The sequence below is a fragment of the Scylla paramamosain genome, chromosome 29 (genome assembly GCF_035594125.1).
Source record: "Scylla paramamosain isolate STU-SP2022 chromosome 29, ASM3559412v1, whole genome shotgun sequence".
NCBI classification, from domain to species: domain Eukaryota; kingdom Metazoa; phylum Arthropoda; class Malacostraca; order Decapoda; family Portunidae; genus Scylla; species Scylla paramamosain.
The window spans coordinates 10,098,896-10,114,379 of NC_087179.1; the positions used below are offsets into that span (position 1 = coordinate 10,098,896).

The 15,484-nt window shown below is 44.7% G+C and overlaps 1 protein-coding gene and 1 long non-coding RNA gene across 11 annotated transcripts in view; both read right to left on the reverse strand.

The window, feature by feature from the left end:
* Positions 1-2,464: 2,464 nt before the first annotated feature.
* On the reverse strand, positions 2,465-4,098 carry LOC135115715 (uncharacterized). Its single transcript, XR_010276035.1, has 3 exons — positions 3,991-4,098; positions 3,455-3,511; positions 2,465-2,896 (listed from the first exon to the last, which is right to left on the reverse strand). It is a non-coding gene; the product is annotated as an uncharacterized LOC135115715 (long non-coding RNA).
* A 3,826-nt stretch (positions 4,099-7,924) lies between these two features.
* LOC135115713 (transient receptor potential channel pyrexia-like) overlaps positions 7,925-15,484 on the reverse strand; it is a 28,732-nt gene continuing 21,172 nt past the window's right edge. For all 10 annotated transcript variants that reach the window (XM_064032630.1, XM_064032636.1, XM_064032632.1 and 7 more), the window contains 5 exons: positions 13,323-13,456; positions 11,509-13,133; positions 10,889-11,004; positions 10,438-10,528; positions 7,925-8,521 (listed from right to left, as the gene is read on the reverse strand). In XM_064032630.1, the coding sequence (XP_063888700.1) occupies positions 8,015-8,521; positions 10,438-10,528; positions 10,889-11,004; positions 11,509-13,133; positions 13,323-13,431 (2,448 nt within the window). In that variant the 5' untranslated portion in view covers positions 13,432-13,456 and the 3' untranslated portion in view covers positions 7,925-8,014. The remainder of the gene's footprint in view (positions 8,522-10,437; positions 10,529-10,888; positions 11,005-11,508; positions 13,134-13,322; positions 13,457-15,484) is intronic.

Consider the following 15,484-nt stretch of genomic DNA (forward strand, 5'->3'; position numbering starts at 1 on the left):
AGAGAAGGATAGAAACCGTAGGAGGGTAGTTTTGAAATCAAAGCTTTGTGCCAGACTCTATCAAAAGCTTTTGATATGTCCAAGGCAACAGCAAAAGTTTCACCAAAGTCTCTAAAAGAGGATGACCAAGACTCAGTAAGGAAAGCCAGAAGATCACCAGTAGAGCGGCCTTGACAGAACCAATACTGGCGATCAGATAGAAGGTTGTGAAGTGATAGATGTTTAAGAATCTTCCTGTTGAGGATAGATTCAAAAACTTTAGATAAGCAGGAAATTAAAGCAATAGGACGGTAGTTTGAGGGATTAGAGCGGTCACCCTTTTTAGGAACAGGTTGAATGTAGGCAAACTTCCAGCAAGAAGGAAAGGTAGATGTTGACAGACAGAGCTGAAAGAGTTTGACTAGGCAAGGTGCAAGCACGGAGGCACAGTTTCGGAGAATAATAGGAGGGACCCCATCAGGTCCATAAGCCTTCCGAGGGTTTAGACCAGCGAGGGCATGGAAAACATCATTACGAAGAATTTTAATACGTGGCATGAAGTAGTCAGAGGGTGGAATCGTCCAAGGTAGAGTTTTTAGCAAAGGTTTGAGCAAAGAGTTCAGCTTTAGAAATAGATGTGATAGCAGTGGTGCCGTCTGGTTGAAGTAGAGGAGGGAAAGAAGAAGAAGCAAAGTTATTGGAGATATTTTTGGCTAGATGCCAGAAATCATGAGGGGAGTTAGATCTTGAAAGGTTTTGACATTTTCTGTTAATGAAGGAGTTTTTGGCTAGTTGGAGAACAGACTTGGCATGGTTCCGGGCAGAAATATAAAGTGCATGAGATTCTGGTGATGGAAGGCTTAAGTACCTTTTGTGGGCCACCTCTCTATCATGTATAGCACGAGAACAAGCTGTGTTAAACCAAGGTTTAGAAGGTCTAGGACGAGAAAAAGAGTGAGGAATGTACGCCTCCATGCCTGACACTATCACCTCTGTTATGCGCTCAGCACACAAAGACGGGTCTCTGACACGGAAGCAGTAGTCATTCCAAGGAAAATCAGCAAAATACCTCCTCAGGTCCCCCCAACTAGCAGAGGCAAAACGCCAGAGGCACCTTCGCTTAGGGGGATCCTGAGGAGGGATTGGAGTGATAGGACAAGATAAAGATATGAGATTGTGATCGGAGGAGCCCAACGGAGAAGAAAGGGTGACAGCATAAGCAGAAGGATTAGAGGTCAGGAAAAGGTCAAGAATGTTGGGTGTATCTCCAAGACGGTCAGGAATACGAGTAGGGTGTTGCACCAATTGCTCTAGGTCATGGAGGATAGCAAAGTTGTAGGCTAGTTCACCAGGATGGTCAGTGAAGGGAGAGGAAAGCCAAAGCTGGTGGTGAACATTGAAGTCTCCAAGAATGGAGATCTCTGCAAAAGGGAAGAGGGTCAGAATGTGCTCCACTTTGGAAGTTAAGTAGTCAAAGAATTTCTTATAGTCAGAGGAGTTAGGAGAGAGGTATACAGCACAGATAAATTTAGTATGAGAATGACTCTGTAGTCGTAGCCAGATGGTGGAAAACTCGGAAGATTCAAGAGCGTGGGCACGAGAGCAGGTTAAGTCATTGCGCACATAAACGCAGCATCCAGCTTTGGATCGAAAATGAGGATAGAGAAAGTAGGAGGGAACAGAAAAGGGGCTACTGTCAGTTGCCTCAGACACCTGAGTTTCAGTGAGGAAAAGAAGATGAGGTTTAGAAGAGGAGAGGTGGTGTTCTACAGATTGAAAATTAGATCTTAGACCGCGAATGTTGCAGAAGTTAATGAAGAAAAAGTTGAGGGGTGTGTCAAGACACTTAGGGTCGTCGACAGAAAGGCATTCCGACCTGAGGACATTTATGGTCCCCTCCCCAGATGGGGACTCCGAGGCTGGTGTAGGAGTCGCCATGATTTTAGAATTTTTGAGTGAAGGGTGTGTGTGTTATTAGGTGCTTGTAGTTTTGTGTGGAGGAAGAGAGTTGTCTTTAGAGGGCAGGCTGTGACTACCCCCTTGTGTTGTGAGACACAAAGGGAAACGTTCAGTGAGGTCACAGCTGGGTTTAATGATAAGTTCACAGCACCCCCTGAACAGTGCCTTAGACCTCACTGGGAGTAATACACATATATGAGTTTGTGAACTGATCGAAATGAAAGAGAATTTTGATTGGAAATGAAGTTAAGAAAAAGATTAATTTGTAAAGAAGAATGGAGGAAATAAATATAGGAGGAGGATAAGGAGGAGGATTACGATGGAAGAACCGAAAGAATATTTTAGGAAGCACGAAGAAGAGGAAGATGAGGAGAAATTGGAGCAAAGTAGAAGAAAGGACAAGAGAAAACTTTTGTTATCAAGTATTCTGATGGAGAGAGAAAAAATAAAGGGAAATCAAGAAGAGAGAGAAAGACAAGTTACATTTCATTTTCGGAGGCAAAGGAATAAAATAGAAAAATATGAACTGATCGATTAATTTATTCAGGAAACACGAATGAGCCGAAACAGTAGCAATGGATAAGAACCGGACAGACAAACCTAGTACAGAACCGACAGAATCATTTTAGTACACGAGAGAGCCATGATGGAAATGGTGCTGGTCGTGAACGAAATGAGGAGGAGGAGGAGGAGCTGGGTGGAAGGGAGCGTGTCCGTGGTGGTGATAATATGGATCGAAGGGAGGTGGCGGAGGGAACACAGCCTCACCCTCGTATGTCACCTCCGCTACAAAACCCGCGGGACTTGCTGTGTACGTCACCACCTGCAGGCGTCCGTCAGGCAGGACCACGCGGTAGCTCCCTGATGTCTGGCCGTCCCTGCGGGTCTCCTGGTGGCCGAAATTTGAACCACTCTCTGCGTCCTGCACAGCGTAGTCGAAATCGTAGTTAGGGACCTTCTGTTTTTAGGGAAAGAGAATCCGTTAGTGTTTAGCGAGTGACTGAGTGTTTGAATGTTACTGGAAGACTGCGTTAGTGAAAAATGTGAAAGATTATAGGGAAGAAAAGTTTAGGAAAGAAAGAACGGGGTGTTAAATTGTTTTGATAGTGTTCTGTTAGCGAAATATGTGAGGGGCAGAGAGAGAGGGGAGAAGGAGGTTAGGAAAGGAATGAAGGAAGGAAGGAAGGAGAGAAGGAAGGAAGGGAGGGAGGAATGGAGATTTGTGAGAGGGAGATAACGAAAAGGAGAAAGAGGAGAGGAAAGGAAAAGGGAGGAAGAAAACAAGGAAGTGATGGAGAATTGTGAGAGGAAGCGAACGAGAAATAGGAGGAGGAGGAAGGAATAAATGAGGGAAGGAAGTGGGATGGAGAATGAGTGAGTGAGTAAAGGGAAAGAAAAACATGACACGAGTTTGGATATAGTTAAAAGGACACTTTGATATGACACACACACACACACACACACACACACACACACACACACACACACAAGCAAACAAACAAACAAACACACATACCTCAAGGTGGCTGTCAGCAGAGACGCCCCCCACCAGCAGGACACACACCATTACCACCTGCAGTAAGCATTATTATTATTATTATTATTATTATTATTATTATTATTATTACTACTACTACTACTACTACTACTACTACTACTACTACTACTACTACTACTACTACTACTACTACTGTTAGCCTCCTTCTATCTTCATCTTCATCCTCCTCCTCCTCCTCCTTTTGGTTTACGGTCACGTCTCTTCACCCTGTAGCTAGTTAGAAATAGTTACAAAACAGCTTCGTAAAAGACTAAAAGTTTGTTGCTGTTTGGCTACTCTTTCTAATCTTTTCTAATCTTCCTCTTCTTCCTCCTTCTGCTCCTTTAAATCATCACGATGTCTTTTCTTTTCCTGAAGTTTTCTCCTGATTTATCCCATTATTCTGACTTCTTCTCCTCCTCCTCCTCCTCCTCCTCCTCCTCCTCCTCAGTATTGTCCTCTCCGTCATCAGTACAACTCAACAATTACTGAGCCAAACAAGTCTCTCTTCTTACCACAGCAAACATCGTTGGTCACGTGAAGACAGATGAAGGAGAACTGTGCTTGATTCCGCCTCACCGCCTCCCTTATATACCCCGCTTGCCTGCCTGCCTCTGTGTGTGTGTATGTGTGTGTGTGTGTGTGTGTGTGTAGGGAAGGGGAATAAGTCTGATTATTCTTTGATCATCCCTAATTTCATGCATTCCCTTAATTCTTTTTCTCATCTTTTTTTTGTGTGTGTTTTCCTCGCTCGCTTTCGTTTTCTTTTTTACTTCTCCCTCTCTCTTTCTCTCTAGTTTGCCCGTCTGTCTGTCTTCCCTCATTATGTGTAGTTATGGAAGGGAGGGGGACGGTGTGTGTGTGTGTGTGTGTGTGTGTGTGTGTGTGTTGGGGGACGGGGGGACGAAGGGTAGGGGATGGTGTGTGTGTTGGGGGAGGGGGAGGAAGGTTCGGGTAATGTCCAGTGTTTCCTAACCATTCCTTTTGGTTGTATCACAATTGCAACTCAATCTCTTTTTAATGGGACCTCTCTCTCTCTCTCTCTCTCTCTCTCTCTCTCTCTCTCTCTCTCTCTCTCTCTCTCTCTCTCTCTCTCTCTCTCTCTCTCTCTCTTCTCCATCATTTCGAAGTTTTTTTCCTCTCCATCATTTCGAATTTTTTTCTCGTCCACCTCGTCGCTTTTCAAACTTTCTTCTCAGACAAATAAGGAGAAAGACACATATTAAGTTAATTTGCATAGTTTATTGCAAAAAAGGCACTTAATACATATCTATACAAACACACACACACACACACACACACACACACACACACACACACACACACAGGTACATACGGAGGCTTATGTATACCAAACGTGTTCATACAGGTAGTAGTTGGGTAGTTAATGTTAAGCCTCTGTAATCTGTGTAGTAAGATACAAAACAGAAGCCAGTGAGTTACGATAATATAATACGTGGTAGTCAATATATATATACACCAGGCAAACACATTCCGTAGACGAGACAGATGTGACGGTGATGGAACGTGATGGCAATGAGTGGTGGTTGTGATGATAGAGTAATGGTGGTGGGGGGTGATAATGATGGTGATGATGGTGATGTTGATAATAGTGATAATAAAATGATATAATAGAAAATAAAATCAATAATAAAACAAAAATAATAATCGTGATAGTAATGATAATGGTGATAGTAATAGTAATAATAATAATAATAATAATAATAATAATAATAATAATAATAATAATAATAATAATAATAATAATAACGTTGATAGTAATAATGAAACACACACACACACACACACACAAACATACATAAACACACGTACACATCCACGCAAGGCCTCCTACTATTAAGTTACATACAAACATACATACACACGGGCTGCTGACGTCTATACATAGCATACACGTACACACATTAACTGACAGAACCTTGTGAATATAGAAAGTTACTATTTATTTATTTATTTATTTTCTTTTACTTCATTAATTGAGAATATTGGTGTCTTTTTTTTAAGTCTTTTGTAATAGATCATTTGTTTATCTTGTTTAATTAATTTATTTTTTACAAGGTTATTTATTCATTTATTTTGTTGCTTGTTTGTATGGAAAGTTATTATTTATTATAAGTTGTTTCAATTATGTTTTTTTTTTTATTCTGAATTTGTATTTATCTTTTTTTGTTTTGTAATGAAGTTGAGTGATTTCTTTAATCTGTTTAGTCATTCAATCGTATATATTCATTATTACGAATACGAATAATCATCATTTTATCATACAGGTTATAAATTTTGTGATTATTTTGTACTGTGACGGTGAATGTTATTATTATCATTGTTATTATTATTATTATTATTATTATTATTATTATTATTATTATTATTATTATTATTATTATCATTATCATCATCATTATTATTACTAGCTTCACCAACATCACCATTAATGAGAATCTCAGACACTTGTTATTCGTCCTCATCACACACACACACACACACACAAACACTCTCTCTCTCTCTCTCTCTCTCTCTCTCTCTCTCTCTCTCTCTCTTGCTCGTCCTGATTTATGTCTTTCGTGATGTGTGTGCGTGTGTGTGTGCGCGTGTGTGTGATTTTAGGACAGCCACTACATAACGTTACTACACACACACACACACACACACACACACACTCTCTCTCTCTCTCTCTCTCTCTCTCTCTCTCTCTCTCTCTCTCTCTCTCTCGCGTAATCTACTTTTCTTCTCCCTGTCACTTCCTGTGTGATTCTTTTCTTTTTCATTCCAATTTTCTTTTTATCTCTCATTTCATTTCCTGTCGTCCTCATTATTTTCTTTCCTCCCTCCTTCTTCTGTTTGTCTACCGCCCTACATAATTATCTGATCTACTTTTTCCCTTCCTCTTTCCCTTTTTAGCTCCTCACCCCCTCTTCTTCTTTTTCTTCCTTTTTTTTCTTCTTCTTCTGCCCTTCCCGTCTCCTCTCTCCATCTCTGTTCTCCACCAACCCTGTATTCCACCCTTCTGTTCTTCCCGGCACCATATGACGTCAAAATTGCAGTCTCTCAATCAGTCAGTCAGTCAGTCAGTCAGTCAGTCAGTTAGTTAAGCAGTAAGTCAACTCCTTTCTTCCTTTTTTCCTTCGTCTCCTCTTTCCCTTTCTTTCTCTTTTTATTGTCATTCTACATCGCATTTTACCCCCGCTCTATACCTCGTCCCTCTCAAATGAGGATAACACACACACACACACACACACACACACACACACACACACACACACACACACACACGCAAGAGTAAGAACAACAACATCAACATAACCAAAATATTAAAAGAAAAACAAAAATATCAACACTTAACTAATACAATACAAGGAGCCTTTACATATTATTGGTTCGCTTTTTGTTTTGTTTACATAAGCACTTGAGGTCCCTTTGTCTCTCCTCTCCCCTACTCTCCTGTGCTCCCCGTCAGTCTGCACCACTTGAGCACCAGCAAGTCAAGGCCGCGCAGTGTTATGGCGAGGCACGTACTGTACATTAGAAGCGTGTGTACAGTGGGGATCAGAAGTAATGTCACGGATTTCTTTATTTTTCATTCATGAGGCGATATTTTTGTTTTCTTTAATTCGTTGTACTTTATTTCATTACCTTTTATTTATTTATTTTTTTTTTTCGTTTGGCAGGTAATGTTTTTTTTTTTTTTTTTTTTGCTTTTAATTCATTGTACTATATTTCGTTTTTTTTTTTTTTTTTTTGTTCGATAGGTAGTGTATTACTTTTCTTTTCTTTAATTTGCTTGCCGTTTCGTTAACTTTCGTTCACCAGATACTGTAATGTTTTCCTTCTCATTGCATTCACCGTAAGATGTTTCATTAATTTTCATTCACTAGGTGCTATTCATATTTCCCTTTTCACCTCATTCACCATAATGTATTTCATTAACGTTCACTCGCTATGCACAACTACTGACATTTTACATTTCACTTCACTCATTATTACAGATCCTTTAAACTGTAACTCACCATAAACTACCACTATTAATACATTTTTCACTTCATTTCACTTACCCTAACAAATTTCATCATCTTTCACTCACCATAAACTACTACCATTAGCATTTTCCCTTTCATTTCACCTACTGTTACAAATTTCATTGACTGTCACTCACTAGATACCATTATTGATATTTCCTGTTCATTTCACTCACCAAAACATATTGCATTATTCTTCACTCACCGCACACTGCCACAATGTTTTCCCTTCTCATTACTGTAGACTCGCCTCACGTATCACTCGTTCACAGAGGGACTTGTTTTCAAATGCGTGACATGACTTCTGACCTCGAGTGTACATGTGAATATCATCATTAACAACCTTGCAGTGAGAACAACTTAGGTGATTATTTTGTGTTATGCTGTTAATTATGTACATTGTATAAGTAGGGAGTTTAGTGTATATAATCTCTCTCTCTCTCTCTCTCTCTCTCTCTCTCTCTCTCTCTCTCTCTCTCTCTCTCTCTCTCTCTCTCTCTCTCTCTTAGTTAATAATTTCCCCAGGTAAACTTAACTGCGGGCCTGACAAACTCCTGTGACCTCTTCCTCTGCCTCTTCCCCTTCCTTCCCTGCCCCTAAACCTTCCCCCACCACCACCACCACTACCCTCCTCTTCGCCCTCCTTCTCCTCCTCCTTGCACAGAACGCTGGCTATTTTTTTCATCTTCTCTTGCAGCTCCTCCATCTGTTTATTGAGCTCCGCGTAAGTGTCTCTCATCTCCTCCATCTTGTCGCTCACTAATTCGATCACATTAGCCTCAAGTTCCTTTAATCCCGCCTTCACTTCGTCGTTGTTCGCTTCGCTCTTCTGGTAGTCGCCTCTCCGGATTCTGCTTCCCCGTCTGGCCTTCATGCTGCGCCCCGTGTCCCCGCCCGCGCAGCCCTGGTCCGCCTCACGTCCCCGCAGGCACTGGTTCACGTTGGCCAGGAGATAAGAGGGAACTGTTGTCTCTTTCACCTTCTTGTTCTTGACAATGAAGAGTTTGTTGCTCTGTTTGGTTCAAGAGACGAAAGGTTAAAGGTCAGTTTTGGCGGAGATCGGGAGAGAAGATCGTGTACAGGGAAGCAGGGAAGGGTCTTGGAGTGAACATTGCTAACAGGGAAGGTAGGGAGATGGTAGAGGTACGCATCAGGATTTTGGAATGTGTAGTCTTGGTACGGGAGGGAAGAGAAGGGTGGAGTGAAGGGAGAAGTGTGTACTGTACTGCAAGGATAGGTTCTTCGTTGTTGTTTCTGGGAGAGAGAAGGAAAGGTTAGTTTTGCCAGAAGTTCTTGTTGGGAGAGATCGTGAGGTAGTGTACGGGTGCAGGGAGAAAAAGGAGGGTACGTGGAGTGAGTGGTGTTAGCAGGAGAGAGACAGGGAGAGCTGGGGAACGAAGGATAGGAGTAAGAGGAAGAAAAGGTAGGGAGAGAAAGAGAAGAATAGGTGGGGATGGGAGAAGAGGAACGAGAAATAGTATTAGGAAGAGAGAGAGAGAGAGAGAGAGAGAGAGAGAGAGAGAGAGAGAGAGAGAGAGAGAGAGAGAGAGAGAGAGAAATCCTTGGTGAGCAGCACGGAAGACAGAAAGGGACACGGACACGGTGCAAGATACATATATATTCCTCGGTTGTGTTGTAATGCAGAGGTGGAGGCGAACGAACCATTTATAGGAGTGTATATGTGTGTGTGTGTGTGTGTGTGTGTGAGGAGAGGGAAAAGAGCGGTAGAGGCGTCACAGTAGCATAACAAGGCCACAGAGGTGCAGGGGACACACAAGGTCAGGTGGGTAGAGCAGGATTGCGTGTAGAGCATAGAGTGAGTGTAGAGTAATGCGTGCGTCACCTCACCTGCGTCACCGCGAGGAAGGAATTGCGTCAACGAAGAAAAAAAAATGTGAAGGATACTGATAAGTTTAGACAGGAAGCTTATTCATACGGAAGGAAGCGCGGAGTGAGGTGGAACAAAGGATGACACTTCAGGTGATGTACGTCATGCGTCAAGGAAACCCCCTTGTTGAGTATACAGGTATTAATGTACAGTCATGCTCAGAAATCTAACCATCTTTGCCCTCACTTCAAACGGTTTGTGTGCGTGTGATTTTTTTTTTCTTCTTTTTTTTTTCTTTTCTTAATCTTAGGTCCTTTGATCTGCTGACAATCTAATTCCATCTTTATGTTCATCCTTCTCCTCATTCCCCTTTTTGTCGCGTTACGAACATCAGAATCATTTGAACCACCCAAGGCCATTAAACTCAATACAATCATCATCTCTTACACCGAATGGAAGTATTAACCCTTTGACTGCTATTTGGTACATCTTTCCTTAATTGCTAATCACTCTGAGACACCTTTACTTGTTCAGCAGCCATCTCTTTCCTTTAAACTGGGTAGAAATTGCAAAATCTAGTCTTTTTAATCCCTTTCTTTCTTGTAGATGCTTGTAAAGATTTCCTGCATTACTTCTGGTGCTGTTAATTGCTTCATGTTGCAGTGAAAGGAATAAAAAGGACGGTAGATTCAGGGCGTTACTGCAAGACCCGCTCCTTCCTCTCCCGTCCCTGGAAACTACGATTAGGGTAAAAAAATATGGGAAAATAATTGCCTTACGTGTTGTTTGTCCCATTCTCTCGCTGGTGATTGCAAGGAAAAAGGGGGAAAAAAGAGTAACATTAAATTATGTTCTTTCCTGTCACCTTAGCTCTATACAGGAAATAAAGGAGGGAAGGTAGAAAGAGACCGTACATATTTATCATTGAAATTATATCCTATCCTGTCACTTTAGCTTTTATAAAGAGACGAAAGGAGGAAAAGGATAAAAATAAAAATAAAAAAAAGTATACACATTCACCATTATAAAATATATCGTCTGTGTGTGTGTGTGTGTGTGTGTGTGTGTGTTGGGGGGGGGGAGAGAGTCGGGGGACTTACCTTGAGGGGACTGTTAGGCAGGTAGAAGACTCTGGTGTTGTAGCAGTCGTACGTACACACCAGCGCCACCTTCATCAGCATCGCGCTTAACCTGAAGGAAGAGGAGGTGCTGTAGTAGTGGTGGTGGTGGTGGTGGTGGTGGTGTCTTTGTTGTTGTTTTCTCGTATGCTTTTTTCATCGTGGATTTGTGTTGTAGTATATTTAACATGCCATGGTTAATAAACTATCTGAATCTGAATATAGTAGTAGTAGTTGTTGTTGTTGTTGTTGTTGTTGTTGTTGTTGTTGTTGTTGTACGAGGAGGAGGAGGAGGATGTCTATAACAATATAACCCACTTACTACTGAACATTCAACACTAAAACGTAAGAATATTAACAAGAAAATGATGAAAAAAATAGTAGATCAGTAACACACACACACACACACACACACACACACAAGGTCACTCACTTGGACACCTTGACGAGCGAGGCGATGTAGGCTACCGTGGAAATGTTCTTCTCCATGTGGTACACCAGCTCTGTCTGCTTGATGAGACGCTCCAGGTGGGCAGAGTTCCTGAGGCCCTGTGTGGGTAAGAGAAGAGTTACCATTATTCTGAAACACCACTCCGCACCTCCATGATTTAAAAATACTCTACTTGAAGTTACAAGGGTAATTTAAAAGTGTTTATACGGTTCTAGTGACAGATTTACGTGATTTTTACATTATCAACAAGAGAAACACTCTTCAGAACTCAGATAATTGTCTCTGTGGCCTTTGCATACAACGTGATGAGAGAGCAAGAGTGATTCTGAATATGGTTTAGTGGTGAGTGGTGAGTGGTGGTGGTGATAGTGGTGGTGGTGGTGGTGGTGGTGGAGGAGAGGGGGGAAATGAAAGAAGGACAGGATGACGAGTTGTTGGAGGACAAAAGTGAGGAAGAAGAAGGGGAGAAAGAGAACGTGAAGGAGAGTTATTAGAAGCGGACGATTGCAAGTGTCTGGGAGAAGAGGAGTCGAAAAGAAGAAGATGATAATGATGATGATGGCAGCAGTGCAGGAGGAAGGTAGGCCGCGGGCGCGTCGTACCTGCACGTCGCTGACAGCCAGAGCCACCAGCAGGTTGGAAAGGATGATGGACACGAGGATGATGAAGAAGAGGAAAATGGCGTGCCCGGTGAACTCGAGGCGCGACAGGTCGTTCACGAAATCCTCCCCGAAGTCCAGCTCGCCGATCATCATGGTGAGCGTCTTGACGAAGGTGAGCAGGGGGTTGGCCAGCACGGGATCCTTGGAGCACCCCTGCTGGTAGTTGAGCGCCACGTAGAAGGCGGCGGTGAAGGCCAGCAGCAGGCAGAAGTACATGAGGAAGATGCGTAGGAACACCTTCGCCACGCGCGTGAACATCACCACGTACACGCCGCAGTTGGGGAAGCGTCCGATAAGCAGCATGCACTCCGTCCACAGCAGCAGCATGAGCCACGAGGCCAAGTGGTGCTGCCACAGGTACGCGTCGGAGGGCAGCACCACTCCCGCCACCAGCACGGTGATCACCACGTGCAGCACGCCAGACAGCGAGCGAAACCACTGCAGTTTGTTCTGTAGCAGCGACAGCACCTGCTGCAGCATAATGAGCACCAAGTACGTCACCACGATGCCACGCAGGGCGTTATTGACGTCATTGTGCAGCTGGTCGGGGCCCTTCACACACTTGTGGTCCTCCACGTACTTGGAGTCCTCCTCCGGGGAGGTCCCGTTGAAGTGACTGATGTGGTTGGGATTCCACACAAATTTGTTGAAAGTGAGCACGGTGGTGAACACGGCGAACAGCAGGTACAGCGTCACCTCGATCAGGAAGAGGCGCCGCACGTTCATCCATTTGAGCAGCAGGAAGGTCTCGCAAAGCGGGTGGCTCAGCAGCTTGGCGTGCCCCATGTCCACGAACGACTGTAGGTTCTGAACCTGATTCTTGTCTGAGCCGCAGCACAGCGGCAGGAAGTTCATGGTGACCTCCAGGGTTTTGGTGTTGATCTTGGGCGAGTTGGTGACCAGGCACTCGTCAAACACGGTGTCCATGAGGCCCGGCAGGTAGTGCAGCGTGTATGCCAGCACCGTTTCACCCATGTCGTCCGCCGCAGACATGTCGGCGCCGGCGTTGAGCAGCGCCACCATGCAGGGCACGGAGCGCGCCCGCGCCGCCTTGTGCAGAGGCGTGGATCCCGTGCCGTCCTTCGCACGCACTAGGGCCCCGGCTTTGAGCAGCAGTGTGATGGCGTTGACGCATCCCGCAGAGGCGGCATCGTGCAGGGGCGTGTGTCCCCGCATGTCCCGGTGGTCCACCACGCCGGGCCGCCGGTTCTCCAGCAGCAGCTGGATGCACGTGGTGGACTTGGAGGCTGCGGCGTAGTGCAACGGGGTTTGGCCGAACTGGTTCTTGGCGTACACGGAGGCCCCCGCAGTCAGCAGGTAGCGCACGCCGGCCGACCAGCGGATTTGAGCGGCGCGATGCAGGGCTGTCTCGTGGAAGGTGCCGCCGTGGCCATTGACGTGCACACCCGATGTCAGCAGCGTCTGCAGGCCCTCCAGGTTCTCCGTGTCCACCATCTTGAGGAGCCGCGCGGAGTCGCTGTCCCACGAGCACATCCCAGGGGCGTCGCCTTCCACGTCAGTGTCGGTGGACACCCGCACCGTGCGGCTCCCCGCAGACAGGCTCTCTGTGGACACAACACACCCGTGTCACCGTGACAGTCACTCTCCGCACGTGATTCTCCCGCCCCCGGCGCCCCATAGGCTGACCTTGTCCGCCAGGAGAGCCAGCCAGCCGCCCACCACTGCAGGGAATTCCCCGGTGGGGCGGGGCGTGCAAACATCACATACACACATACACACACATATACACACACCTGAGGTAGGCATGGCGGCCGGGAGGGGCAGCAGCTTTGCGGCGGGGTCCTCAGGGGGCTGGTCGTGGGCGACTTCAGGAGCGCGGCGAGACCCTGGTGTGGGAGTCATGGCGCCGGGACGCCCCCGTCTTGGTCTGGAATGACAATAAGGATGTTACCAACTTTCTCAACCACCACCACATCCTCCTCCTCCTCCTCCACATCATCATCACCACCACAAACATCACTACCATCAGCTATAAGGGTATCATTCCCATCACCATCATCCTTCCCTTCCCTATCCTCACCACCACCACCGCCACTACCACCACCACCACCACCACCACCACCACCACAACCACACACCTGCCGTCCCGTCCCGTTCCCCTTTACCCTCCTTGTTTTATGGGACTCGAACCCGCGCCGCAAGGTCACCGCGAAACAGGACTCCCCGTGTGGCGCCGAAGGTTTTCACTGATACCTTTTTTCACACGGGGACTGGCCAAGAGGTGACTGCAAAGTGGGGACAGAGAAAAAAGTAACCGTTTATTTGTCCCTCGTCTCACAAAAAAAAAAAAAACATTACGAGGAGCTTTATTTATTAATCTATTTAACTATTTATTTGTTTGATTATTTATATGTTGCAGATTCTAGCAATTAATTCACTTGTAGTTTTCTTTCCTCCCTTCTTTCATTCTTTCTTTCTTTCTTTCTTTCTTTTGGAGGGACGGTATTAAGAGCGCCATTTACTAAATTATCAGTTCACTTATTTACTTCTCCGTTTACTTTTTTACCCATTTCGTGAGCCTTTATATCCGGTTTCATTATCACGTCAAAGAAAAAGGCGGCGGCGAAGAACAAGAAAGAAAACGGGAATCAAAAGTCAAGATGCTTTAATAGTAAAATGTACATCAGTAAGGTCCACGACACACATAAGAAAAACTGGAGTGAGAGCCTAGAGAAAGTTTAGTGCAGAGAGAGAGAGAGAGAGAGAGAGAGAGAGAGAGAGAGAGAGAGAGAGAGAGAGAGAGAGAGAGAGAGAGAGAGAGAGAGAGAGAGAGAGAGAAAGCTCCCAAGGCCAGTTATCATGAACATAGCGGTAAAAAGAAAACAAGATATGCAACATTGCGGTTGAGTGTGAGAGAGCGAAGACCGTGAGAGAGAGAGAGAGAGAGAGAGAGAGAGAGAGAGAGAGAGAGAGAGGGGGGGGGGGGAGTTTCTATATTCAGAGGCAGATGACTGGAATAGACTTAGTAATCAGTTAAGAGTGAAGAGTCAAGAGGAAGCTTTAAAAGGAAGACTAGATAGGTAGGTATACTGTTGCCACGTGTATCTGCCTATCTGTGTATTTATCCATCTACTTATTTATCTATTTATTTGTGTATCTATTTGTCTACCTTGCAACGTTCCCTTATTTTTAGTATTCTTAGCTGTTGATGACACAAACAACCTCCACTACCATGTTTGTGTGTGAGGAGCTACATCCCTCTTCCTCCTGCCTTCCTCTGTGACGCCCACGTATGCCGGGTACCAGAGGGAGACGGCTCGCTAGCTGACTGGAGGACTGACCGAGTGATGACCTACAGTATTCACAGACGCTTTGCTCTCTCACCACGGTTATTTCCAAAGGCCACAGTGATAATTAGCGGGGTTCTCAAGAGTGTTTCTCCTGTTTATAATGTAGATGTCTTGTTAATCTGTCAACAGGATCATAATAAAAAAAAATAATAATAATAAAAAAAACCACCCTTAAAAACTCGTGTGTAACTTCAACTAGCCTTCTGAATGTAGTGAAGATGCGGCCGCAGTGTTTTAGAATGGCCACTTACCTCTCTCTCTCTCTCTCTCTCTCTCTCTCTCTCTCTCTCTCTCTCTCTCTCTCTCTCTCTCTCTCTCTCTCTCTCTCTATTTATTTACTTCCTTCTTTAATTGCCTTGTTCACATGCTTTAGGACAAGATCACATTTACATAGAAGCGGCATTTGGAAGAGAAACATACACTACTGGACAGGAGAGGAGAGAAGAGAGGAGAGGAGAAAAGAGAAAAGAAGAGAAGAGAAGAGAAGAGAAGAGAAATGCAGAGGAAGAAAGGAGGACGAGTAGGAGGACGAAAGATTGCTGGAAAAAAAGTTGATATTTGTAAAGGAGGAGGAGGAAGAGGAGGAGGAGGAGGAGGAGGAGGAG